The following is a 25,193-nucleotide window of genomic DNA, read 5'->3' as shown; positions in this document are numbered from 1 at the left end:
GACGTGCATACCGATGGTTTGGTATTGTGCAGATGTTTGACCAAACACCCGCTCGTAACGAAGTGGGAACAAAGGCGATATGCCGGTGTTTGTGACAACCGTCAAAGAGTGATGCGAGGCTATGATTGTTGGTGTACCATGTCTGAAGAGTAACATGTAATGGAGGCCCTTGGGTATAATGTATATACCTCTACGTAGTGCTGTTTCCTTCTACTCAGCATTGGGTCAAAAAAGGTTCCATGCAATAACCTATCACTATATTCAAGATGCCTTTCATCAATATCACACACAACGAACTAGCATCCTATATATTGAACTCAGCCAATACCAGCAAATTGATTTCAACACCGTCTTTCTCTCTATCACTCCAGTTTCTCAACAGCACTGAACCTCTTCTCCCGAGAAGACTTCACAGACTGCACCGTCGAGATACAAGTCCTGGAATTGTTGGAATAGTAGTCGGTCTAGCTATCTTGATCACCATCCTAGGAGCCATCTTGTTCAGATGGAACTGGAATCACTTTAAACAAGCAAAGTCTCAAAAGGACCAGAAGCAGCATAAGAAACAACACTACATGCATTCCCACAGTCATCCTCATCAACGCCATCACTCTCACAGGCGACATCGAGCAGTGGCTCACCACGACGCTGATCTCGAAGAGAACCAACAAGGCTACGGGTCCGAACAAGAGGAGCAAACCCACCCCTTCCGACACCGCTCAGACTGTCAGCATTTTAGACTTCATCACAGACAGGATCCTGCTCGCGATTGGACTCCGCAACAGCCTGAACCTGCATTTCATCCTTGGGGTCGACATCGACAACAGGTTCGCATACCGAATGAGATGGATGCGCCTCAGGTACATGGGGGGTGGGAAAAGCCCAGTTTATTTGGGCAGAGAGGTGATAGGCGTGATAGAGTGCCGTGTGCTTGATTTGTATAATTCAGAGAAGTTACGGAGCTGAGCGATGTGAAGTCATGAGATAGGATGGACTTTGATTAGATTTCCACAAACACTTTAATAGGATGCAATGATATATGATGAATTATTTGGCATTACTAGTGCCAGAGGAAAGAATACAACACGAATACGCTGGAATCTATATACACGGGACTGGAAACTCCGATACAGCATTAGTCTTTACTTCTATTGTAGTGGATAGGTCCGAAGTAGAGACTACCTAACCAAGTAGTAGATAAAACCTCATTCCTTCATCTTTGTTACCCATCCGCTGGTTTATCCTTAGGCGGAGGAGAGTCATCAGCAGGGGCAGGAGGAGCAGTACTGTTGTCAGAATGTCTCGACCCTCCACTACTGAGTGACTTATGCCTCCCATGACGGTGGTGGTGATGCTGGTGGTGATGATGGGTTCGGTGATGTTTCTTCTTCTTCCTAAAAGTAAACCTCGCAGAACCGTAGTAAAAGTACAAGAAGGTAATGACGATGGCCAAGAAGGCAGCGAGAGTGAATCCAACGATGAGTCCAATCTTGATGTCGTTGTTCTTGGAAGGATTATCAGAGAACTGTCTCTTGATATGCCCAGTTGAGTATCGGCCAGTACTACTGCATGAACTGCAGAGAAGCTTCATGAGTGGCTGGAAAGCGACGAGTATGGTCCGAAGGGATCCATGGTCTTGGGTATCAGCCACGGAACCGTGCAGATGAGGCGAAGATAGTGGAATATACATCCCATACAAGCCAATATTTCATGAACAAGAAAACGAGTTAAAACATCAAAGTGTAAAACGGGCGTCCAGTGACACCAAGGTTATGCAGTTATTCATTGTGCAGAAACAAAGAGATGCTCATCCGCTCGGATGAGGCCTGAAGATGGATAAATAAGTTTATCGCAATGAACAAACGTCAGGCAGAAACCTCGAGTTCAGTGTCGTGTTGGTGTGTGTAAGAGAGGATAAAAGGGAAGAGGCCGTTGTTGAGCAACATTAGATTGGAGGAGGGATGGTAGTAATGCATATGCCGCTGCAGCCCGACGACATGTAGTGGCTCCCAAGGACAGCGTAGGCGTGTAGGCTTGTTCCAATCATTGCAATCTGAGGCGAGGGCTTGTGTATGGGTGAGACTGTTGTGTAATGTGAATTTTGAGATGATGTTTATGAGAGTCCGAGGTAGGAAGGACATTATGGGAATAAGAGGTTAGCTGAGGGTAGTATAGCCGTGAGAAACAATATGATAAGTGATGCAAGAGTTAGTGTAGAGAACAAATTGCATCTCCAGCTTCCTAAAGTGAATACATGAACGATTGAAGCATCTGCTGTGGCTCACTTGAGTTGACAGCGCATCAACCAGCCAGCCATTGAGGCATTTGAGCAACGTCTGGTTACCAATCGTACGACACCATTCACATGTACATAGTAAGACATGATTGGAGGGTGAAATCCCATGTAGAGTATGTACATATGTACAGTATGTACTAACATGAAGATCACTTTGCTTTTGTGAGCCTCAACTCAACAATGTCTCTCGCATATTGACTCTAACAGTAAGCGAATAGACAACGCCATACCCAACTAACTAACGTAACTACATAAACAACCCCCCCTGTCAAGGGTCAGGGGATTGAACCGAACCGCCTCACTTACACAAACACGACAGGGCCATGACTCGGCTCGGCCAAAGTTCATCGCTACAGTTGCATCATTAGTTACATACTACAGTATCCGTAACACCTGCTGTAGTGTCAGTTCCCACTCGGAAGTTGGCGAGATTCATTCCGCATCCACGTCTTGGCAAACTTACTACGTACTGACTAATTGTCCATAGTACGGATCCGCCCTATGTTTAGTTTAACTAGCTGATCAGTAGTGGATGAACTCAACGTCCAGCTGGCTGTTGGAGTGTGAGGATGACTGATGCAACAGGAAGAGGAAGATATATACGAATATGTATAAGAACAAATTGTATGCCATCACGAGAAAATCTTCCTATTCAACTGACGATAAATAATCATCAGACTAACTAACTAACTACCCCGGTTATAGACTGACACTACGTAGCTCACTTTCAGTATCGGGGGGCCCTATAACCTTGTCCCGTCTACCAGTCAAAGCGCAATTACATACAGATTACCGAGACCTACCACTACCACTACTACAGTACAGTACAGTACATACAGTGAGCCCCTCACTCTTTACCCAGGGGTTACAACCACGACTAAAAGACTGGCCTTGCTCTTTCTCCTCTCTCTCTATCTCTCTCTCTCTCTTTCTTATTCTCTATACTTGATCAATCGCTTATAAACTACATTTCCTTGTACTCTACTATCTCAATCACTACTCCATCCATTCATTTGTGGCTACTGGCCACCCCCGTCTGTCTCCACGATATAGCTCATCTACGGGACTCACTCCTACTGAGTCCCTCATCTCTTAACAACTCATAATGAAACACAACAACAACGTCAGATTACTTGCCGTCCTCACAGACGCAGAAACGGACGAAAAGAGTGAATACCGCTTCCTCGTCGACGGCGCTCATGTAAGATACGTCACTCTAGATGGCGGTCTCATCCCGCCAGAAGACCGCACATACGAACCCATCCTCCTCCCTCAACTCCCCGTCTTCCCCCCAGGAGACTGGAACGAAGGTCGGGTTGGGAAAGACAGTCACACAGGAAAGCCCTTTTTCTGCGAGACTAGGAGAAGTAGTCTCCCAGGCATCGGAAATGTTTGGCACGAAACCATGATAAATCACCTTGAGCTCAAACAGCTTGACCGCGTCCGCCAGACCGTCTTTCGCGTGACTCACCCCAGCTTCAAGAAGCCCGTCTTGGCAAAGTTTGCCCAGTTTCCTTGGGAGATCCCCTATTTCGCAGCCGAGACGACTTCGTATGAGTGGATCCACGGCCGAGGAATCGGTCCAGTGTTTCTCGGACACATCCACGAGAATGGGAGGGTCATTGGTTTCCTGGTTGAGGAGATACGCGGTGCAAGGACCGCTGAGCCCGAAGACCTGGCTGCGTGCCAGCACAGTCTACGCAAGCTACACGAGCTAGGAATCTTGCATGGGGACATCAACAAACACAACTTCCTCATCGGGCCTGACGGTGAAGCTGTCCTGGTAGACTTTGAGACGGCACACAAATGTTCAGATCCAGAACTGCTGGACGAGGAGTATAGTCATATCAAAGACAGATTAGAGGATACATCAGGGCGAGGAGGAGCAGGAATGGCAAGTGATTCAAGTTCGGATTGAACTTGATGATGAATAACGGACCGAAAGAAAGAGTACGGTACAAAGGACCACACACCGCATTACTCACATGTCTCTCATTCACGAATTGTTTCACGAGGCGTTTGCTTTTTTGATACCAGGATATAGAAGAATTGTCAATTGACGAAATAGAATGCTAAACATGTTTTGGAAAATAATCGTGCCCTTTTCACTTTCCAAGGGCAGAACCAGGATATATCCTACCAGCCCCCCCCCCCAAAAAAAAACACCAAAAGCGCCATTTAAACAAGAAGAGTATTCACTGACGTTGGCTTATAGATCCACTATTTAGGCGATCTGCTGAACGTACTGGGGTCCGAATAGAGCTTCGCCAAACACAGAGCCAGGAAGGCTGCCGACGGGCTTCTCAACAAGCTTGCCATCAGAGCCACGCTTCAGAGCGACAAGGCCATTGGTACCATCCTGGTTACCGACAAAGATGTGCTTAGCAGTCAAGCTGAAGCTCATCATACGGGGCAGGAGACCACCAGAAGAAACAGTCTCAGCATAAGTCAGAGTTCCGCACTCGGCAATGGTGAAACGAGCAATAGAGTCAGTCTTTTGTCCGGAGAGACGGTTGGAGATGTAGACATCCTTGTTGCTGGGACTAAGGATGATCTCACCAACAGCAGCCTTCTTAATATCCTTGGCGGGAGCATCCTTGCCGTAGGTGGAAATGGACTGGTAGTGCTTGAGAGCGAGGGTGTTGGCCTTGTAGGTGACTGAGTAGACGAGAGCCTGGTTGCTCAGTTCACAGGCGATGATGTAATGTGTGGCCTTGTCCTGGCCGCGAGGGTAGAAGACGCCGTGACGAGGACCACAGCCAGCCTCGATGGGGATGTTCTTTGCTGTGAAAGCGTCGTTCTTGGAGTCGATAAGGACGACAGAGTCGGTGCCAAGATCGTTGACAGCGAAGTAACGGCCTGAAGGATCGAGGTTGGCCTGATGAGGATGAGGAGTATCCTGACGCTCCTTGTTGGGGCCGAGCTTGCCAGGAGACTTGATGGTCTTTATGAGCTCCAGGCCACCATCCTTTGTGTTCCAAACATCAATGGTACCGTTTCCGTAAGCAGCACCAACCATGCGACTTTTATCAGAGTTGAACTCGAGGTGGACAACACCAGTGCTGCCAGTCTTCTTAGTCGTAAGATTGAGTTGGTTGGTCTTGAGGTTCAGGTTAAAGAGACGCAGCTCATTCGAGTTCTCATCGACGGCATAGAGCAAGTTGGGCTCGGCAAAGGCCATCCACGAGTTTCCACCCTCAATCTCTTCGTTAATGCTGATCTCGAACTTGCCCGTCTTGGGGGTAAAGTCGGCAACGTAGATGTGACCAGAGTTTCCAAGGAGGATGCGGGCAGGAGAAGAAGAGGCAGATGCCGAAGGGGCAGGGTATGAGCTGCGAGCGAATTGGGGAAGGGCTGAAGCCGAAGCCGAAGCAGCGAGGGAGGCCATGAGGCCAGTAGAAGTGAACTTCATGATTCGTTATGTATGTAGTTGATCCAGCTGGAGATGTGATATACAAATTGACAATCGATGTCGGATGTAAGTAGTAGGTAGTGAGTGAGTGGGTATCAAGTAAACAAAAAGTTTGTAGAGAACCAAGATCAGGAGCCAGTCCAATCTTTAAAGTAAACAAGAATAGAAACGACGGGGATAAGATGCGTTTTAAAATGAAAGGAGGCTGAATGCGTCAAAGGATTTTGTTTCTGGGGAGGCTGTGAGAAGAATGGGCGGGGGAATGAAGTATATATAAAATAAAAGCTTTGAGAAAATAAGCCTCAGCCTCAACGAAGGGGCCAGCAAGTGAACCATAGAACAAAAAGGAAGGACTCTAATCCATGTCTCTTGAATATGTAAATCCATTCATTCATTCAAGCAGATCCTTGCTCAACTCTCTTTCAAGAGGGAGGTTCAGTGGAGGCGCATCGTCGTGATTGGAACGAGACAAAGAATAGATTGGCTTTTGGCTGATCCTTTGGATGATCCAGGGGTAAAAGAAAAAGATGCCCGGGCACTGTACCTAGTAGCCACCCGATCAAAGTGGATGGAGGCTGTGCAGCGCTGCACTTTAGGCAGTCTTGTAGAGCTATGGCCACTGAACGAAAGCCCCGAAAGCCCCAAAAAAGCAAAGTAGAGTGCAACATGAAACGAAACAAAGCCAAGAATCACCTATCCACCAATGAAATGCCCCAAGTTTCCCCCTTCTCCAGGGGCTATAAGCGCTTAAAGGCCTGGCGTTTACAAAAAGATTGCCAAGATGCAAAAGGATTGGATTAGAACTTTGGCAAACGCGCCTGAACCCATGTGGATGTCTATGAGGCTTTTTCTTCATTGATTTTGTATGACTGATATGTTTTGGATAGGATAGCAAATAGGGCTGATATCATTGTCCCCTTGCAAAGGCCAGCGACTGAACTGGTTTCTCGACTCGGCTCAAGACAAAGAAACAACAAGGACAGGCCTTCATGTAAACAACGATCCTTCTACATGACAAACGTGAGATTTTAGTCACCTGTCATCTCAACACGGATGCTCTCATCATGCCATGACGGCCAACAAAGTCTGACCGAGTACTCAATCACAAACATAGATATCCATAACTGACACATAACCAACAACACTCAAGACTACGCGGTTCATCGTGTATAACAAGTCGTCCTCCCATCACATATGCACTTCATACATGATAACACTTTTAAAAGAGAATATTCAATTCCATGCAAAACCCCATTCACCATTAACATCCCTCTACTATCGAAAATATACACTCGAGAAAGAAGAAGAGAAAGACATTACATACAAAAAAGTCTCAAAAGCCAACCAACCACCATGGAAAAATATGGTAGAGACAAAAGGGAAAGCGCAATGAGATGCTATATAATAAAGAGCGGTGAGAGAGGACTCGATGGGAAGGAAGCGCAGGACCGAACACTCAGACGAATATGTTGATTACAACCAGAACAGGGCACCACCTGCAATGATGATGGCCAACGCACTCGCGCCGTTCCTTGACCCAGCATTGGAACCGCCATCCTCAGAGCTGCTCTTACTAGACCCTGACTTGCCGCATTCTTGGTTAAAGCTGCTGGTATCACAGTTGGTGGTGTCAGCAGGCTCAGTGTCATCTGTACCCTCAGGATTACCCTTGGGGGCGCTGCCTGAGCTTGAGCCTGAGCCACTGCTGCTATCGTCTCCGTCACTGTGATCATTTGTGGGGGCACCGTTAGAGCCGCCAGGAATTGTAGCAGGCTCGTCGTCGTCGTCTTCATCGTCGTCCTTGTCCTTGTCCTTGTCGTCCTTGTCCTTGTCGTCGTCTTTGCTCTTATCCTCCTTCTTCTTCTCTTCCTTCTTCTTTCCCTTGTCCATATCTTCACCAGTGGCCATCAGAGAAGCAATAGTGTGTCTCTTGTCACCATCGACAATAGTGTCGTTGGTAGCGACCTCGTTGTTGTACCAGTAACTCTTTCCAGAGTTGGTACCAGGAGCTGACTTGGTTTTAAAGCACTCAATCTCGACATCGGAGAACGCAGAATAGTAGTAGCCGCTCTTCTGAATATCAGGATGGTCCCAGTCGATAGGTCCACCCGCCCAGGCTATGGTACCCTCTGCGTTACCCTCCTTACCGCCGGGCCAGAGGGAGAGCTGGACTCGAGAGGGAGTCTGGGGGAACATGAAGTTCTTGGAGGTAGCGTTCCAGGTATCTTTCTTGTCCAGGCTTCGGCCCATCTTGCCATCGACCCACCACTCGATCTTGTCAGGGGTCCATCGGATTTCGTAGTCATGGTAGTTGGCAAAGGTGTCAGAGAGCGTAATGTTTTCTGAGTTCTCGTCTGACGAATTGTTAGCCATGCATGTCAAATAAATTGATCACGTGAGTATTTCACGCTGTGTCACAAACAAGGGACTACCTTGCTGTGCAACCTTGAAAGCGACTTACAGTTGGTGATTCCCTGAAAGTAGTAATTTGTCTGGGCATCGCTGAGCTCAGTGCCGACAAATTCGTAATCGATCTCGTCCTTGACATCAGAGAAAAGAATGAAAGCAGTAATGACACCAGCGCCACGGCTAGTCTTGAAGCGAGCCTTGACATTGCCATACCACATGTAGACGGTGGAAGACAGGAGAGTACCTACACTGTCCTTGGGCATGGTAAGAAGAACGTTGTCCTTGAAGACAACAGGCTCGCCCTGCGCAACCCAGTCGGCCTTGTCAGAATCACCCAGGTATTTGCCGATATCGACAATCCTATCAAGAGAGTTCATCTTCATCTTGCGATCCTGGCAGACGGGAGCAGGAACACAAGAGTCGAGAGAGAAGGACATTGTTGGATCGCAACCACCAAGGCAGTAGGCGCCAACGCCGCATTCACCGTAGGCTGTGACATGTTAGATATACAGAGACGTAAAGACCTGCAGAGGCGACATACTGGAGCAGCAAGGAGAGTCCTCGGGGCAGTGACTGTCGCGCGTGCACTTGACAGCAGCGACAGAGCTAGCGCCCAAAAGGGCAGCGACAACGAGTGATCGCAACATTATGAATAAGAAATAAACAGTCGACTAAAAACAGGTATGCTGATGTAGTTCGACGGAAGAGGCGTTGATACGAAAGCGCCTCCTAATTAAAGATTCGGTATTGTTCGACAGGTCGGTTGAGGTGTCGAATTAAGGTTGTTATTGTAACGACTGCTGTTTTGATAGAGAAAACGACAGTCAAAGCAAACCCAGCAAGCGAACGACTCGGGTTTATTTTGCTGTTGATTAAGGTGCGTGCTTTGACGAAGCTCGAATTTGCTGATATTCTATCGATCGGGAAGAAAGGGTGCTGGAATGCGGGCCGCAGAGTGGTTTGCGCGTCCTTATCCCCTGAATACAACACTTTCTTCTTCCTCCCTTGAATGATTTCTACGTCCTTCTCAACGAGAGCAGAAGGAATACGGAAAACGATTGTTGGGTTGAAGAAATTGTCGCACGCTTCTCGGGATCGGTGATGGATCGATAGTGGAACTAAACTCGTTTTCTGTGTGACAACGAATGAATATGATTGAAAAAACGATTGGTGAATACCACCAATACTATCTTTTCTTCCTGAAAGAAAAAGATGGTAAACGATGGGATGTGATAGATTAGGTAGCAGACAAAAGAGCAAGAAAGAAAAGACGAGTTGTATCTACACACGCACACACGGACGGAGACGTAAGAGAGAGAAATCCGGGGAAGGAGGAGTAGGTAGGAGGGATTAAAGAAAGAAACGAACCGCACTTTTCAGGTCGGCTCCTCGTCTTCTCGTGCCGAGACTCCAGACACAGACACAAGACACAAGCAACACCCATTTTCGTTTAGATGCACTGACACACTAAACCATTCTAGAGATAAGACACTGGACCTGACCAATCATTACTCACCAGTACCCAAATTTGGTGATCGGCTCGTTCTGCCATCACGCGCCTGAGACCCTCGACCTAGCCTACCCTGGCCTGACTCCCCAGCATGGCCCCTGATTTCCTCCATATCAACAGGCGATGTTACCTTCTAGGTCACCTCCCCCGATGCCCTGTAGATGCACTTCGTATTGAGATACAGGTGCCCGAACAGACAGACTTGATCGAAGCAGATTCATCCATGCAATTGAGGCTACCTATGCTATGCTTTAAATCAGAGGCTCTATCCAAGAGCTGATACAGCACACATCGTTCTCCCTTGCTTGCCTTGTGCTGGTTCTTAGTATACAAAATTGTACCTTGCATTCCCCTCAGAAACTGCATCCTCTATCGTCAACAAAGTTCAACCAAAACGATTGAGTTTGACCTGATCGTCCATTTACCCGCCGCACTACAATACGACTCTATTGACTCTAGAGAACAGTTCTCAATCCCCTTGATCTCAACGACAGTAAAGGTGAAGACGAACCATCACCACAGACTTCAGGTCAGAAATCTACCCCTGCTCATCACAATACGTACATAGTACCGCGCACCCCCTTCATTCTGGTCCAGTTTTCCTCACATTGCATGATACAGCACTAGTACGTTGATTTGCATTGTAGGTACCGTCTAGCAAAACTGTAATAAATCGACGTCTTATAATCTCCCATTAATCTTCGACGCCATCATGCATCGCCGTTATTGCTTCTGCCTCTCACATTTCATCCTTCTGTCACACAACACTGCCTCTCCCGCCGCCACAAACTACACCTGACAGGTACCCAACAACCCATCCCCATGCAACACCCTGACAGGGAAGAGCAAAGACATGTCATGTCATGGATATTACAAATCCTGGTCGAACCTGCAGGCCTACCAAACACAAATCACCAGGATCCAGCAGCTATTGACCTTCCTGGTTTGTCTATGTACTTGGTGATCAAGATTGATTGCCACCCATAGAGACTACGCAGACGAATTGACCAACCAAGCGGATCGGACAATAGACATGTACTTCATCGGTAAAAAGTCACATCGCATACACATCACTCCAAAAGGATCAAGCCTTGTGCGCAAGGAATCAACTCCAGGCATTGGGGTATAAGTAATCAGGCCTAAAACGAACAGTCTCCTCCTCTCACCAGGATAAGAAAGAAAAGAGGAAAAGAGAAGAGAAAACAACCAGAAAGCCGTCATCTTCACCACTCCCCGTCTAGAAACGGCTTCATCTTCCTCGGGCATCCTTCATCCATCACCATTACACCAATACAGCTTCATATCCTTCTGCGCATGTTCTTCCATTTTTCCTTCCTTTCCGTGCCATATCCTTATCCTAACCATATCCAGTCCGAAAGAGTGGTAACAAAGCTCTCTGCCATATCTCATGAATGGGTGAGAAAGAAGTCCATAATTATCGCATTAAACAGTTTCCCGGGTGTATCCTATGCAGACGCCACTGCTGATTTTTATCAAAGTTTTGTTGCTTTACTTTTCCCTTTGCTATAGGTATTGCATCGGGTCACGAATCAGTTGCAGCGTTGTGGGGTCGTGAAGCTTGTGCCCGGCAACGCTTTGGGCAGTTCTACCTTTTGGAATTGTTGAACAGATCTGTTCATGTCAGCCTAATTGAGTCCTTCAAATCACAAACGAAACTTTGTAGCCATACCCGGGAAATGTTCTTTGGCGTACTGCTCGCAAGCCTGTTTTGACTATTAGCTTTCCATGTCTTATGATACCTTTGGGGTGAGTGCGCGTACCTTGGCAGGCTTCCCGACCTTCTGCCCAATCACCTTCCACTTGTTGTTCTCGTACTCCTTGATTGCGTTCAACAACGCTTGACTCTGATGAGGGGGAGGTCAGCTTGGTTGCTCAGTATTCGGGGCGAACGGCGGTTACCTCGTCCTCTGCAAATTCTGCATAATGCATGTCCTGATCTCGGTTAGCTACTTGAACTTATCTATATGTACAGTACCGTAGAGCATACCTTGTACCAATGCTTTTTGACGGATCCTTCCGTGCGGGTGGGGAAAGTCTAGTCGTAAGTCAATATACAGCTCATATGAATCAGTATACAGTACTCACTTTGGCGATTTCTGCCCAGCTGTTGCCAGCATCTCGCATCTGCTTCAGGCGAAGCTCTTCTTGCGGTGTCCAGGGGGTGTTGGTCCGGCTCTTCTTTGCCGGTGGAGGTGCAATTACTTGCGCATTCGCATCATCTGTAGGGGCTTGAGGCGGAGGTTGGGGGATCACTGTCTGAGGTGCAGGCGGAGCTGCCACAGGTGGCTGGACTTGGGAGGGAGTGACAGGTGCAGGAGCGGCAACTGTGGCCGGAGGAGGAGCAGCGGAAGGTGCTGGCCGTTTCCGCTGCCGACCTGCCGGAGCAGGCGTAGGCGTAGGCGTTTGCTGGGGCGGCGCAGGACCATTAGGGGGTTGCTGAGGAACATTCATGGGAGGTTGAACAGGCGCTGGGTGATGTTGTTGCTGCTGGGGGGGCTGCTGTTGCTGCGGTGCCATATTAGGCTGAGCGTACTGCTGGAATTGATGTTGGTCATTACGACGGGCCATGTCCGTCTGGTACTGATGAGGGTTGCTATCGAGGCGTGCTGGTTAGCAGTGTTGCCTCATTATGGGACCCTACTAGCGATATGACTGGGTGTGGTGTTCAATACTTCCACAGCACTGCAAGCATTCACGTCATTTCCGTGTGAGCAAGAAGCCTGTGTGTAGCTGTAGTTTGGTGGGTGAACGATTACAGGTGTTTGGTGGAAGTGTAGTGAGGTCGCAAGACACCATAGAAGACAATGGCTATGGGCCATGCCAAAACAATGATGCTCGGGTGATACAGGACAGTAAAGGGTTTCGCCGTGTGGCAGGTAAGAGGAGCCAAGAGATCATGGGTACAAAGCAAGTCAAGGGCAAATACTTACTGCATCTCATTTGGTTGATGAGTTGAGTTGGAGTAAACATACTCCGGGACGGGCCCGACTTGCCACTGCTGCATGATCTAATGCGACACTAGTATTAGCACTTAATATTTTTAATAAAGAAAGCAACATTGTATCCAAGTCGTGAGACGCTGACGCGACAGTATTGCAATACAAAAAGACTTTTTGATAACGCTGACTGGTAAGTCGACAGTACCAAGGTGGGTCTGCAATACGCGCAAGCTGAGGGCGACGCGACCAGGGTCTGAGCTGAGCTGAGATGAGTTGTATCATTGTCAACATCAAGACCTCGAAAACCATGAGCAAATAACCCTGGCCTTGCACGGATGGTATGATGTACCATACTAAGATCTGCCTGTACAGTATCGGCTTTCTAGTCTGTTGCGGAACGGTAGTAGTTCGTGGGCACTAAGGCGCAAAGACGAGACGCGACGGCGCAAGACGCGAGAGGTTCTTCAGAGATTGAAGCTTGGACTTTGCAAATCCAATGATGACGACGTAAAAAAAAAAATGAAATGGTTTTTACTCACGGGCAAGAACTTGACTATTGCTGTAGGCAGAGTATGTGCTGATGACAGAGAGGTAGAACAACAACAAGTACAGTTTCGCGTCACAAACTGCTGCAAGACAAATACACACAAGAGATGTGTGAGTGTGTCTGGAAGTATTCGAGATGTTCTCTGCTGGGGAGGGGAGCTAGGGCGTAGGGGAAACCCAACCTCGTGTTCTGGTTGGTAAATTTTCAGGATAAGATAGGGTGAAATGCCGTCCTTTTTTTCTCAGTCTCCACGCAAGTACCAAGTAGTCGCGGTATCTTAATTCTTTTGTTTTTTATCTGTCGTTAACTTTTGTGGTTAGTGAGGGCTTGATAGACAAAAACGTTCGACGTCTCAGTGGATGCTATGCTCTTCGAGGCCTCTGTACCAACGTGCAAGTCATATGCATTGCAGTGTTGGTGTAGCGGCCGAGGCAAATACAGTGAATATTCATTAGGCCCCGTTCTTTTTCGGGTGGTTGGAGAGACGTTGATGTGAAAAAGGATTGGTGCTGGGGTTGTGACAAGCCAGACAAAGGGCAATTAACCAGACAAAATGAATACGCGTAGCGTGTGTGTGATTTGGCGCGGTCGCGTGTGGAAGGTAGCAAAGTTTTACATAGATCATGTAAGGCTGTGATGGTAGAAGAATAATAGAACAACGGATATAATGATGCGTGGATGAGTGATTGAGTTTGTTGAAACTTTGGTACCTCATCTCAACTCGGCAACGACGGAAGGTACGAGACGCGCACCAAAAACATGACAAAAGAAACCGTACCAGCAAATTGAAGAGCGGAATCATAAATTGAAGACGAAATGCAGGTAATGAATGGGAATTGCTCTGAAGACGAAGTATAGAATGAGATACTTACTCCAGTAAATAAGATATCCGCAGGGGGAGTATGCAAATGCGCGTCTCGTCTGGTAGGCGACAGTGACGACACAAGCTGGTGCGTGGACGAAGCTCCTTGGTAACTGCTCTTTTTTTTTTTGGCTTGTCGTAGTCGATCACAGTTGAACAAGGTCAGATCCAGATGAATGTGAGGTGCAGATGCAGATACACAGTGGATCCACTGCTGGACAAGTTTGAGGACGAAGGGGTGATTGTAACTGAATCTGGAGCTGTAGTCCTTGTAAGAGGGATGTACAATAGATACCTCACTTGAATCCGTTCCCGTCAGATCGAAAGGGTTGAAGGTGGATTGGCAAGAGAGTAAGGGAAGGTCTGGGGAAAAGCGACGATGGATGGTACCTCGAGACAAAGTAACTCGGACAGGACCTTGGAAGTCGCTGGGACCTTGGGAGGGGAAAGGTGGTCGTAGTTACCCTTTTTTTTCTGTGGTGGAAAGGGGAGAAAGGAATGGGCGAGAGGAGATGGGCAGGCGTGACTGAAAGCTACCAACCCATGTTGTTAAAAGCGGGGGGCTGCGAGTCCGTCATGGTAGTGGGTTCTTGAGAACAAGCCATCTCATACTGTAGTTGGTCACGCAATAGATATGCGAAGTTACAGTGCGCATAGCGTCGCATGATGTACATATTTGGCGAGGAAACAATGAGAAAACAAGTACTAAAGAGGTACGTGCTCCAAGTCCCCGCTCGCTAATGATGAGATGGAGCTTTGTTTGGCCAACGAGCTAGTTGCCAAGCCACCCTCTTCAAGCCTCGTTTACCAAGGTTTATCAGAGGATCAGTCATTCAACACAAGAATTACGATATCTCGTTGATATCATGAGATCTCGATTCCTCCCTCAGTCCTCAGCTCTCTCAGCTTTGGCAGGTCTCAGCCACTCCAGCCCCCCATGTCTTCTTTTTGATGAGTCATTTCTTTCGACTCGACCTTGGTGAACAGAACAATATCGCTTATTCGCACAATCTGACGGTATGTATTTAAAGACGTCAGACAATGTGGATGAATCCTTGTCTGTTCGATCTTTACCCCGTGGACTTGTCTGATATCTGGCCATCGTTTGTGGTTTGGGTGTACTTTTTATGCAAACTCTTTATCATTAGTAGTTTGATAACTTGCCACGACGTGTTGTGCTGCGTGGCATGCCTTATTGACGGTTACTGGCAGGGCAATCCAATCAGCATTGGCTCCCTCTTGGGCCTACAGTCGCGCTGTGGAATATCTCGTTCATCTCCTTATCGAGTTTATCGCCTCGAAACATTTATTCCAGTCATTGGGCGTATTCATTCTGGAAGATGATTAAGTTGTCCCCGCTTCTAGAGAGTTTCGCTCATAAACTCATCACGTCCTATCACATGTAGGAAACCATGAAAACCTACTGCATACATGACATTGACAGAAAGCCTAATGACAGGACGTTTACACGCAACGAGTTAGTTGCGACGCTGTCCTATTGTCTTGCGGTACGTGCCTTTTTTTTCGCATGGCTGGCCTCAGAGCCGCATCGCTTTGTGATGGATCTGCCCCGATTCTCCACTCTACCACTGTGAAGTACTGTACATACTGTACACAATGGGGTATCCGTACACCCGGCAATCTGGTCGCGGTCTCGAGCTAAGATCGTGACATTTGACCGGTGTACCTCTGAAGTCCCTCCCTCGTCGGATCCGGGTTCGGATGGTCGATTTCTCGTACGGAAGGCAAATGTTTTGTATAAATATGGTCCAGTATGAGTGGCATAATGTTCCTGGCACGTAGTACGCAACTTTTCATTTGGTTGCGTGTCAAGTCTGAAAATGCCACTCTCAACCCCATGCAACTCCCACATCCACCAAATTGCAGAAAGTGCTATACAGTCCCCCTACGACCAAGCTTCCGAGAAAATATACATTTTGTACAGCAGATGGAACAGAGTAGAATATTCGGCAATCACCAGTAAGCCACAGTCATTTCTTTGGTAACAATACATCCGCGTCTATGTTGAAGGACCCTTCTGTGAACATAGTAGTATAGGGTAACTTGCTGACCACCATCAGACCTTGATTCAACGGCTGAATACTATCCACGCAGGCATAGGCTAGTCTATCATGGGACGAATCAAGAAGCTCCATGTTTGTGTAGGAGTGCAGCGGTTAAACGTCGTTCTGATCGTGGTAGCGAAGATCCGGCGTAGGAAACTCGATAAAAGAGTCCAACCCTGACTGAATGAATGTATGTACCTTGTCTTAGCCTACTATCAAAAGGGTGCGCAACAGGGATCAGGGTCTGGGCAAATTGACTGACAAGTGGATGCTTGGTCTTTTGTGTTCAAGGGGTCCAAAAGTGGTCTTTTTGGGTCTTTGTGTTAAAGGAAGGATAAGTGGGTTGCATAGCAGGTCTCACAGTGCTTTTGTATTTGTGTGAGATTAAGGTTGCTCTAAGAGCCCTATTTTTCGTGACGAAGCTGCATCTATCGATTTCACATTAGACTTCGAGGGATACCCATATCAATCAAAAGGGTGCATTGCCGATCCCCACTACGAAACACGCTTGTCATCCACATGGTCTGACGGCCCACGTCAATAAGCACAAAGCACGGGGCACTCTCCCCCATCGGAACGAAACATGACAAGTCCACAAGCCTTAATATACCGGGGAAATAGATTCCGAAGTCCAGAGCATCAGGTTGGAAATTGTCAGTCACTCGCTCACGATGCGATACGAAGAGTTACATGCGGCCAAGATACAGACAGTCCTGTTCTCACCAAGAACTGGACTGGACTGCACTTACATATCCCACCAGTGCATTAACCACTTCCAACATGCTACTACTACATCGTTTCGAAACCTCGACCCCTCGTAGGCCGCTCATGAAACCACGCCGGTTGCAAAGAGCGCTGCTTAAAGACTCGGACGTCTCTCGAGCCGTAGGGCCAAGCGATTGTCTACCCTTGTTGACACAGCCATGGGCGGCTGGGTAGGGCAGCGCAGCGCAACTTTGGGAAACTTGGTGATGCGAAAATCCCAAACATTACGGTCACGTTTCAAGCTACAACCTTATATAACGGTGAATATTGAAACGAGAGCCCAGCCTTGCCCTGCCTGCAGGTCATGAGCTGTAAACATACTGAGGCATTAATGGAATATGACAGAGATGAGATGAACATGTCGGTGAGGAAGTCAATCGCTCACTTACAACACCACCACTTGGCTTGGGCAAGTTTGTCATTTTTTTTCGCCAACACCATTAATGAATGTAAAACCCGAACGAAATTATCACTAAAGAAGAACCTTGTAGAGGTACAAGGCTGCGTACATACGTACTACTGCTACGGAATTTATATCCCCGGCCGTCTTGCCCGTGCTGTGCCCTTTGGAAAACTGGAGAGGCTCACGATAGCTGCACTTCACTCACCACATTCGCACACCCCCTGCCAGAACAGCAATGTTCGAGAACATGTTTCTCTCACCTGAGGCCCTAGCCCCATGACAGAATACTAATAAACAGCTTGGACCAGCAAGATGCACAGACTGGTGAAACGATGCCGAGGTAAGTTCCACGTCTGAAAATGTTGCGACTGGGCAAAACATTTAACGCTCAGACAAGTGCTTAAGCAGAGAGATGCAATCCAGGTAACGCTTAAGATGGTGATATAAACTAGACTAGACAAAGAAAGGTAGTTGATCATGAGACATATAAAACATATATTATTAAAGCTATAAATGCTGACGGTCAAGGTTAAGCAAAGTTTTGAAACTGAGCCTATCGAAAAAACACATCTTGGAAATCTGAGATCTTGGAGTTTCGGATCTGTACAGTGTTTGATCGCTGCTTCGAAGCATATCTCACACAGGAACCAACACCATCCGGCTTCATAAGAGTTCTCCTGTCAGGCTCGGCAGAGTGTCAGAGTAGTAGCCGGTTACCGGAAATGTTTCGATCCGAGCTGTTGAAAGTGTTTCTCTCTCGACGCCGACATGTCAGACGTATGCATCATATCAGAAGAGGAAATGTCTGAAGACGTTCAGAACAGGACTGAGGTTTCGGCTCTCAGCGCACCACACATGTTCAGACGAATCTGATGAGAGATATGTACGCGTGTCAGATCTTTACACTACCTGTGCCTATTATCCAATGCTACCGTGCAACGCATTATGCATCGGGCACTAGTCAGTTCGTGGTGCACACTTTCATTAATCAGGATTGTCAATATGCATGGGGTGATAGAGGCGGAAGATCTTTTAGGGTTGACAAGGGAAGATCGAGTGCTACAACAACACCACCTCGCTCGCTACGCAGGGCCGGTTCACCGCTCGAGGTATCGATCATGTTCCTATGCAACTGTGATAGGTAATAGTTCTACATCTGACTGGAATGGGGCTCCCGAGTGACTAAGAACAGGTATTAGATGAAGAACTTTTAGATCCCGCAGTAGTAATCCGTATTGCAACCGTAACTGTAGAATGCCCGCAGCTGTGGAGGAGAAAGCGACGATCAAAGAATGGGTACGAGAAAAGGAACAGTGGGATACCGACTTGTATCTTCCGGCCGAGTGTTTCCTACCTACCTACCTAGTTGATGGCAGTTCTTCGTCCCTGACCTGACCTGGGGAATAAATGTTTCTGTTATGAGGCAAAACTCAGCTTGTTTCTTTCCCTGGGCTGGGATCCAACACGGGAAGTTCTGTTCCCATTCAAGAATAACCTTGTTCCTGTTTTGAACGGATTTATTAGACTGAGAAGAGATCAAGTTACGTAGGGGGAAAACATTTTGTGTCAAAATCCATGTTTTGGAAAGTTGAGGTTAACTTGACTGGCCAATCATGAGATGGCGCTCCACGGATTTCGCAAATGTCTATCTTTTTTGGACTAAAGTCCCTGATACTGAGTCTTGGTCCGGGTTGAAATTACGCCAGTGCACTAGCAGGTTTCAAGGGGGGATCCCTGAACCCTGGCAAGTACAGTATCTTGGAGCTGGAGCCGACCGACCTACTGTAGGGCCTGGCCTGGCCTGGGGCACGGCGGCAGCTAAGAGAAGCGGCGAGGTTTAGTTAGTAGGTTAGAGTATTTTGAAACCGACGGGTGGTGAATACCTACGTGGGTAATAAGAATGTTTTGTTATAGTTATGGATGTTGTTATAAGTTGGAGTTGTTTTTGGGGTAAACAACAATAATAATAACAACAACAACAACAACAACATCAGCAGCCACATAACAGTTTCAGACATTGCAACATCATTGCACAGTATCAATTTTCACTGATAGATGAGATGAAAAGGCAAAGTCTAATTAATATGTAAGAAAGTGCAAAACAATCACTGCAGATTGAAATTACGGCCCGCAAATTTGTAAATCGAGGCGTCGATGGTACGTATGTGCACTTCGTCTAAGCGGACGGCATATCTTGCACCCACCTATCACGAAACGATAGACGACAGGGTTTCCACCCGTCAATGACATTCATTCCCTGTCCTCCCACCAAACACCGTGCAAGCCGGGTACAGACAGTAAGTATTATCCCGCTGATGAACTGTCTAATTCCACTACCGACCTGTTTCGGTGGGTAGGTAGGGACGAAACTCACTTTCAGCTGCTATTGGAACTATGGACCTAATAAACATTTTTATCTGATGGACTGTAGCATTAAAAGAGTATGATCCTTCGCGGTCAGCACAGTCCAGCAGCAACCATCATCATCATCATCATCGTCATAAATGACCTGCGTTAGTTAAGTGATCCGATCGCCTTGCTTGCCAGCGCCCGGGCCAGATTTGGCTCTCGGACTTGAGGGAAGCCAACAGCTTGGGACCTAATCACGGTCCACGAGAAGATCATGGACATGTACCCAGTCTAGTTTTTTAGTCTAGAAGCCACTACTGTACTCCAACGTTAGGCGGATTATCAAAACAAGGGACCGACCGTCCCGTCAGTAAATCAAGCAATATATCAGCCCCTTGCTATTCATCAGGGGTGCTTGCTTTGTATGTAGACAACAGCCAAGGCAAAGAATGCAAGTTATTACTTGCAGCATCGCACCTGAAGCTGAGGTCAATGTAACGCAACACGACCCCGCCGTCTAAAAGGGAAGACGACAAGAGGAACAGGTTGCCAGCTGTCAGGAACAGAAATAAGAAAAAAGGCACAGTTACCACAACGGGAAGTTAGTGCAGGGACAAGCCCGCCACAGGAATACCACTATGTACGTAACGCGAAGCTTGTATAACTATCCATTCAGTCTCCAACGGTCGGCCTACTTCCCCTACAGAGCTTGAAAGATGGGATGCCAAGACTCGTAAGAGCTAACAAAACTTTGCACAGGCCCTTCCAATGTCCGTTGTACGGGGTTCGATGGATGTTTGAATGCCTTCCTTGGAGCACGCTACTTGCGGTGGTGACCGTTTTACCAGGCAAGGGTGAGTTGAGCCACAGAAGACAGACAGAGAGACAAGACACCTTTATCAGCTAATCATGTGTGTGATCGCTTTGAGGCTCCTGCTTGCCTGCCTGCCTACCTGCATGGCCTGGCCTGGGCTTCCTGTCAACGAAATAGGCGGGCGTCTTTTGCAGCGGAAGGGTTCGCTCCATATACCTATTTTGTCACTTTAGTTGGGTACATGGCCTAGACTAGATCTCACCGAGATGGGGCTTAAAAGTCACATACTGTACATACAGACCGCACTGATCTGATGCATGCATGTATGTATATGTAGGTGTGGCGTTTCTCGTAATAAGACAAAGATAATTGTTTTCTGTTTCTCTTTTCTTCTGGGGTTCAGACAGAAAACGCCAATCTGTGTCAATTCTTGTCTTGAGTTAGTCTCGTCTTGCGCCCAGAGTCCGGTTAAGCAGTAGTAGCATTTGTTTTGAGTTTGAAACAACAAATGCTGGATGAATCATCTTCTACGACCGGCTCCGTCTGCGATGTTCTGTAGGAGGAGTTTATTGTTTTGTTCCTGTTGCAACACTCAGCAAGCCAAGACATCAATCAACCCGACCCTTGTCATGTAGGCCTGGAACGCCTCCTCCTCCTCCATCTCAAACCCCCCGTGGAAGATGCCCATGACATGGGAGGGGTGATCCCCTGTTCCTGTTCTTGTTCCTGTGCGGTAAAGTAAAGTAAGGTAAGGTACCCCTACACTCTACCCTGTTCAAATCCCTCCCCTTTCCCATGCATGGCCCCGAACCATCATCACCACCGTCGTGGCCGTTGTAATCTGCCCCTACGCAGCTGTATCCCACTGTAGCTAAACCGCTGTCCGCCCTGTAGCCTACCCAGGCAGGTACTAAGGATGGAAAGAACGACACCTACTGGACTGGATTACAATATCTACTGCCCCTCCCCTACTAAAACTACTTCTTTCCCTCCCTCCCTCTTCCATCTTTTGGATTCACAATCTTCAAACCCATCATCTTTATCTTTTCTTTTCTTTTCTTCTTTGCAACATTCAAGAAACGCTGTCGCGTCTTGTGTTGTCTTCACTTCTCGAGCTACTCTTTCTCCATCACAGTTAGCTCTAACACTCATTACTGTTACAGTACCAACTTGGACCAACTGGTTTGGCTGCTAACACTCCTTCGTCAACAAAAACCGACACTCGGTTTTACTTCTATTCTTTGGATTCAATATCCCGCCATCTTTCAACTTCCGAGGACTTGTCCCGTCCGGTGTCTGTATTTTCGAGTTTAATTATCTCGCTGGCTTAAACAGTACATTCGGTACCTTTCCAACCAACCATCTCGATCGGTTTCAGCTTCACGCTTGGACTTTACCCAAAAAGACCACCATATACGACGACTTTCGATTTATCGAAATAAACGACTCTCTTTTCTCTCTTCGATCTGACTTTACGACAACCCATTGTGGACTTTTCAGGAACGAGACCACTCATGACTACCTTGACAATGAGCTCAGCCATTCCTTCTCACCAGATGGCTCAGGCCCCCACGCCTTATATCCCATCAAGGGATTCCATGGACCGCCACGATTATGGCATCACAAAGAACCGCAAGGCTTCATCGACTGGCGGTGGACGTGCTTGGAGTGACGAGGAGGTGAGTCAACATGACACAGTTCAACGTGGCTGCTTGACCATGTAACTAACACTAAACGCAGGAGTCATATCTCATCCAGACTCGACTCCAAAAGATGCCTTACAAGTACATTGCTGCCCACCTCAAGAAGACAGAGCTGGCATGCCGTCTTCATTACCACCAGCTTTCTCATGGCAGCAACAGACGCAACAAGCGTGCTGCCTCTGTCTCATCGGGTGCCTCGATGGAAATCTCTCAGACTCACAACGTGAACATCCCAAGCCCAGCACGCGAGACTGTCTCTCGCTCCGCCTCGCCCGGTGGAAGCATGCGAAGCTACAGCCCTCCTCCCTACAACACCAGCAACAACTCTAGCCACATCCAACTCCCCAGCATTGTTGGCCCCAGTGAGGTGCCCAGATTACCATCAATCCTCCCCAAGCCTACTGGCATGCCGCTCCCTCCTCCTGCTTCCCACCAGTCATATAACACGCCCGCTGTCGACGTTCCAGTGCAGATGCCCCATGCTTCTTTCCACCGAGCAGCATCTTATCCTAGGACAACGCCTCCTCTGCGCCTTGATTGTTCAGTTGCTCCCACACCTGCAGTTGTGCCTTCGCCTCCCGCTCACAACGCCTCGCATGTCGATCTTTCCCGCCTTCACTCCATCTACTCTTCCCACCGCTCCTCATTCTGGTCCACCATCGCCAACGAGTATGGACCGTCGGCGTCTCCCAGTGTCCTGGAGCAGGCTTGGAAGACTGGCACTTGCTGCAGCCCCTCGTCTCTGACACCCATCACTCCCACTTCCAGCCCAGGGCAGGCCGAGAAGGACGCACAGAACCAGACCTATCAAAAGGGACATGACAAGACACGGATCTCATCAATCCTCGGCATTGATGCTGACCCTCGCACCGCTCGCGATCGGGATATTGTGAGACGGCTGGAAGAGGAGCGTTTCGGTATGATGCAGACCGCTCACTGAACGTGGACTCCTCGGGTAATTCAACCCTGTCTTGATCCTCACTCCGTCGCCAAGTAATTAGGGGATGAGGATGGCGTGAGACCACGGCATATCCATTGTACAATACTCCTTGCTTTCTGCAATTCACTTCATCCAACGACCTTGGTGCTCTTCTGCTCTGTAGAAGGCACACGACACGGCATCTCTGCCATGGGCATTATACTTGCGCCCGCACTCGTTTTCACGATACATATCACTTCCATTCACTTCAGGTCGCGCATTTACCGTTCTAGCTTCACCTATTACGAACCAAGTATTGTTTAGTGGGTAGGACTCACCATCCTGTGCGGAGGAAAAAAAAGGAGGTAGATGCACGGCATTTGCTACACGACATGAAGAGCACTTGTCGCAGACGGAGAAGGGCACTTTACTATACTATAGGCTGATTTTTGTCTTTTGCTTGGGGTTACAGACCAGCTCAGTGTGTTGAGCTCAGAGTCTCTTTTTGGATTTTGCTTGGTTTGATTTTGCCGTCTTTTTTTTTATCCTACGTTTTTTCTTACTTGTTTTTGGCTTGCTTCGGCAAATTTCCTTACATTTTACAGCCCATCTCTTTTGAGGTTGAGGACTGATGAAATTACGGTGATGAAAAAAAGAGAGCCAAAGCTCAGGACGGACGCCCAGCTTCTGCCACTGCATGAGTGGACATTTGGAAGGCTGTGGGGAGGAGGATAATACCTATTGGATATAGCTTGTCAGCGGTAAAAGCTGGCGGGTATCAATTGATAATCTTCTTCACGTTGAATCATTTACTGTTTCGATAACACAATGCGATGTGACATGGCGCGAGTGACGTGAGAGGAGAGCATAAAGTCAGGGTGAGAGGGAGGGTGATACGTGCGAACTTTGTCTGTGCGAGGTGGGATGAAGATCATTTCGCAGCAAAAGCCCGAATTGTAATGGTATAGTCAGTAGTTTTGAGGAAGAGTACGTGTACATGTCTTGGCTGAGTATCGGTACCTTGTTAGGTTTCAAAACGTTTCCGAGTCTCTGTTTCACAATGATGAGTATATCTGTACGTGCGTGGGTGTATCCTAACCATAGTAGGACTGTTTAAAGCATGGGCCGTTTATCATGGCTTGTGTGAGATGGCAGATGGATTGACCAATCTTGATTGTGTGGCTGTGGTCAGTTGTCGTTGTCTCTCTTGGAGGATCGAGTATCTGAAATGCATATTACATACATGTATGTATATGTGTATACTGGTCCCTAAGTACCTACTAACTATACAATGCCGGCGACAGAAACATGTCAAAACCGCTAGTCTACTTGCTAATCTAGATAAGTCAGTGGATATATAACATCTACGGCCGAGAGACTAGACTACTCTGCCAGCTTCGGATCGGGCACAACTGAAACTCGCAAAGATATCCGATCCGAGGTTCGGGTCCTCCGGTAGAGAGAACGGAGTTGGACCCGGGGCTGAATGAAGGTGCATTGAGTGAATGGGTCTGCTTAGGTCTGTCTGTGGAGCTGGTGAAATGTAAATTACCGAGTCAAAAAGGCGTTGATGGATAAATTGTTGTTTCTGAACTTGCCTTTTTAGCCGGACACTGTTTGGGGTGACAGTTGACCCGATGCTTGACAATGAAGTTATCGTGAGAACTACCGTGTCCAAGTCATGCATGGTTGTATCTATGATTTACTTTACACTCAGAATCATGTCTCTTGATCCAAAGACCATTTTATTGTCTGCCTTCTCTTGCCATTCCATTGAGCAGTCACTTTATTACAGTACGTAACTAATTCTCAAACTTACCCGTAATTGCTTGCTAAACCAAGAGCTGGTATTGGTATAACTATTCGGCCAAGCTTGAATGTGCGGGGTTATAGTATGTACTAATCGGGAAGTGGACTCCTCCTCGACAGCTACCTACAGTAGCTCTTTTTATGTACATAGCATGATGATCAACCTGCTATGATGAGGGGTTGAATAAATGAATGGATGGATGGATATCAAGTATCGCAAAAGAGAGACTGTACTCGTGACAGTATTACCGAGTTTACTTGCTCGGTCCGGAAAAGATTGGAGCGAAGGAATAGATGGAATAATATGAATGACTTTAAAAAGGCAGCTTCTCTCGGTTTAGATTAGCAATTGATTATTATTTTTACCTT

General features: G+C 47.5%; 7 protein-coding genes across 7 annotated transcripts; 3 read left to right on the top strand and 4 right to left on the bottom strand.

Annotated features, from left to right (window-relative positions):
• Nucleotides 1-266: 266 nt before the first annotated feature.
• On the top strand, nucleotides 267-907 carry FPOAC1_002857 (uncharacterized protein; the record flags this gene model as incomplete). The annotated part of the gene is made up of 2 exons (XM_044847431.1): nucleotides 267-860; nucleotides 902-907. 2 exons carry the CDS (start codon nucleotides 267-269, stop codon nucleotides 905-907), a joined length of 600 nt encoding a protein of 199 aa, XP_044713347.1.
• A 315-nt stretch (nucleotides 908-1,222) lies between these two features.
• Nucleotides 1,223-1,591, bottom strand: FPOAC1_002856 (uncharacterized protein; the record flags this gene model as incomplete). Its single annotated transcript, XM_044847430.1, has 1 exon — nucleotides 1,223-1,591. One exon carries the CDS (start codon nucleotides 1,589-1,591, stop codon nucleotides 1,223-1,225), a length of 369 nt encoding a protein of 122 aa, XP_044713346.1.
• Nucleotides 1,592-3,401: 1,810 nt separating this feature from the next.
• Nucleotides 3,402-4,214, top strand: FPOAC1_002855 (uncharacterized protein; the record flags this gene model as incomplete). Its single annotated transcript, XM_044847429.1, has 1 exon — nucleotides 3,402-4,214. The coding sequence occupies one exon, from the start codon at nucleotides 3,402-3,404 to the stop codon at nucleotides 4,212-4,214; it is 813 nt and encodes a 270-aa protein (XP_044713345.1).
• Nucleotides 4,215-4,520: 306 nt separating this feature from the next.
• FPOAC1_002854 (uncharacterized protein) lies at nucleotides 4,521-5,708 on the bottom strand (the record flags this gene model as incomplete). The annotated part of the gene is made up of 1 exon (XM_044847428.1): nucleotides 4,521-5,708. One exon carries the CDS (start codon nucleotides 5,706-5,708, stop codon nucleotides 4,521-4,523), a length of 1,188 nt encoding a protein of 395 aa, XP_044713344.1.
• Nucleotides 5,709-7,181: 1,473 nt separating this feature from the next.
• FPOAC1_002853 (uncharacterized protein) lies at nucleotides 7,182-8,764 on the bottom strand (the record flags this gene model as incomplete). The annotated part of the gene is made up of 3 exons (XM_044847427.1): nucleotides 7,182-8,062; nucleotides 8,170-8,607; nucleotides 8,659-8,764. The coding sequence occupies 3 exons, from the start codon at nucleotides 8,762-8,764 to the stop codon at nucleotides 7,182-7,184; spliced, it is 1,425 nt and encodes a 474-aa protein (XP_044713343.1).
• Nucleotides 8,765-11,233: 2,469 nt separating this feature from the next.
• Nucleotides 11,234-12,216, bottom strand: FPOAC1_002852 (uncharacterized protein; the record flags this gene model as incomplete). The annotated part of the gene is made up of 6 exons (XM_044847426.1): nucleotides 11,234-11,259; nucleotides 11,318-11,351; nucleotides 11,409-11,492; nucleotides 11,548-11,580; nucleotides 11,636-11,683; nucleotides 11,734-12,216. The coding sequence occupies 6 exons, from the start codon at nucleotides 12,214-12,216 to the stop codon at nucleotides 11,234-11,236; spliced, it is 708 nt and encodes a 235-aa protein (XP_044713342.1).
• A 9,706-nt stretch (nucleotides 12,217-21,922) lies between these two features.
• FPOAC1_002851 (uncharacterized protein) lies at nucleotides 21,923-23,036 on the top strand (the record flags this gene model as incomplete). Its single annotated transcript, XM_044847425.1, has 2 exons — nucleotides 21,923-22,072; nucleotides 22,134-23,036. 2 exons carry the CDS (start codon nucleotides 21,923-21,925, stop codon nucleotides 23,034-23,036), a joined length of 1,053 nt encoding a protein of 350 aa, XP_044713341.1.
• Between the last annotated feature and the right edge of the window lie 2,157 nt (nucleotides 23,037-25,193).

This window comes from Fusarium poae, chromosome 1 (genome assembly GCF_019609905.1).
Source record: "Fusarium poae strain DAOMC 252244 chromosome 1, whole genome shotgun sequence".
NCBI lineage: Eukaryota > Fungi > Ascomycota > Sordariomycetes > Hypocreales > Nectriaceae > Fusarium > Fusarium poae.
This window is presented reverse-complemented; position numbering and strand designations above follow the sequence as displayed.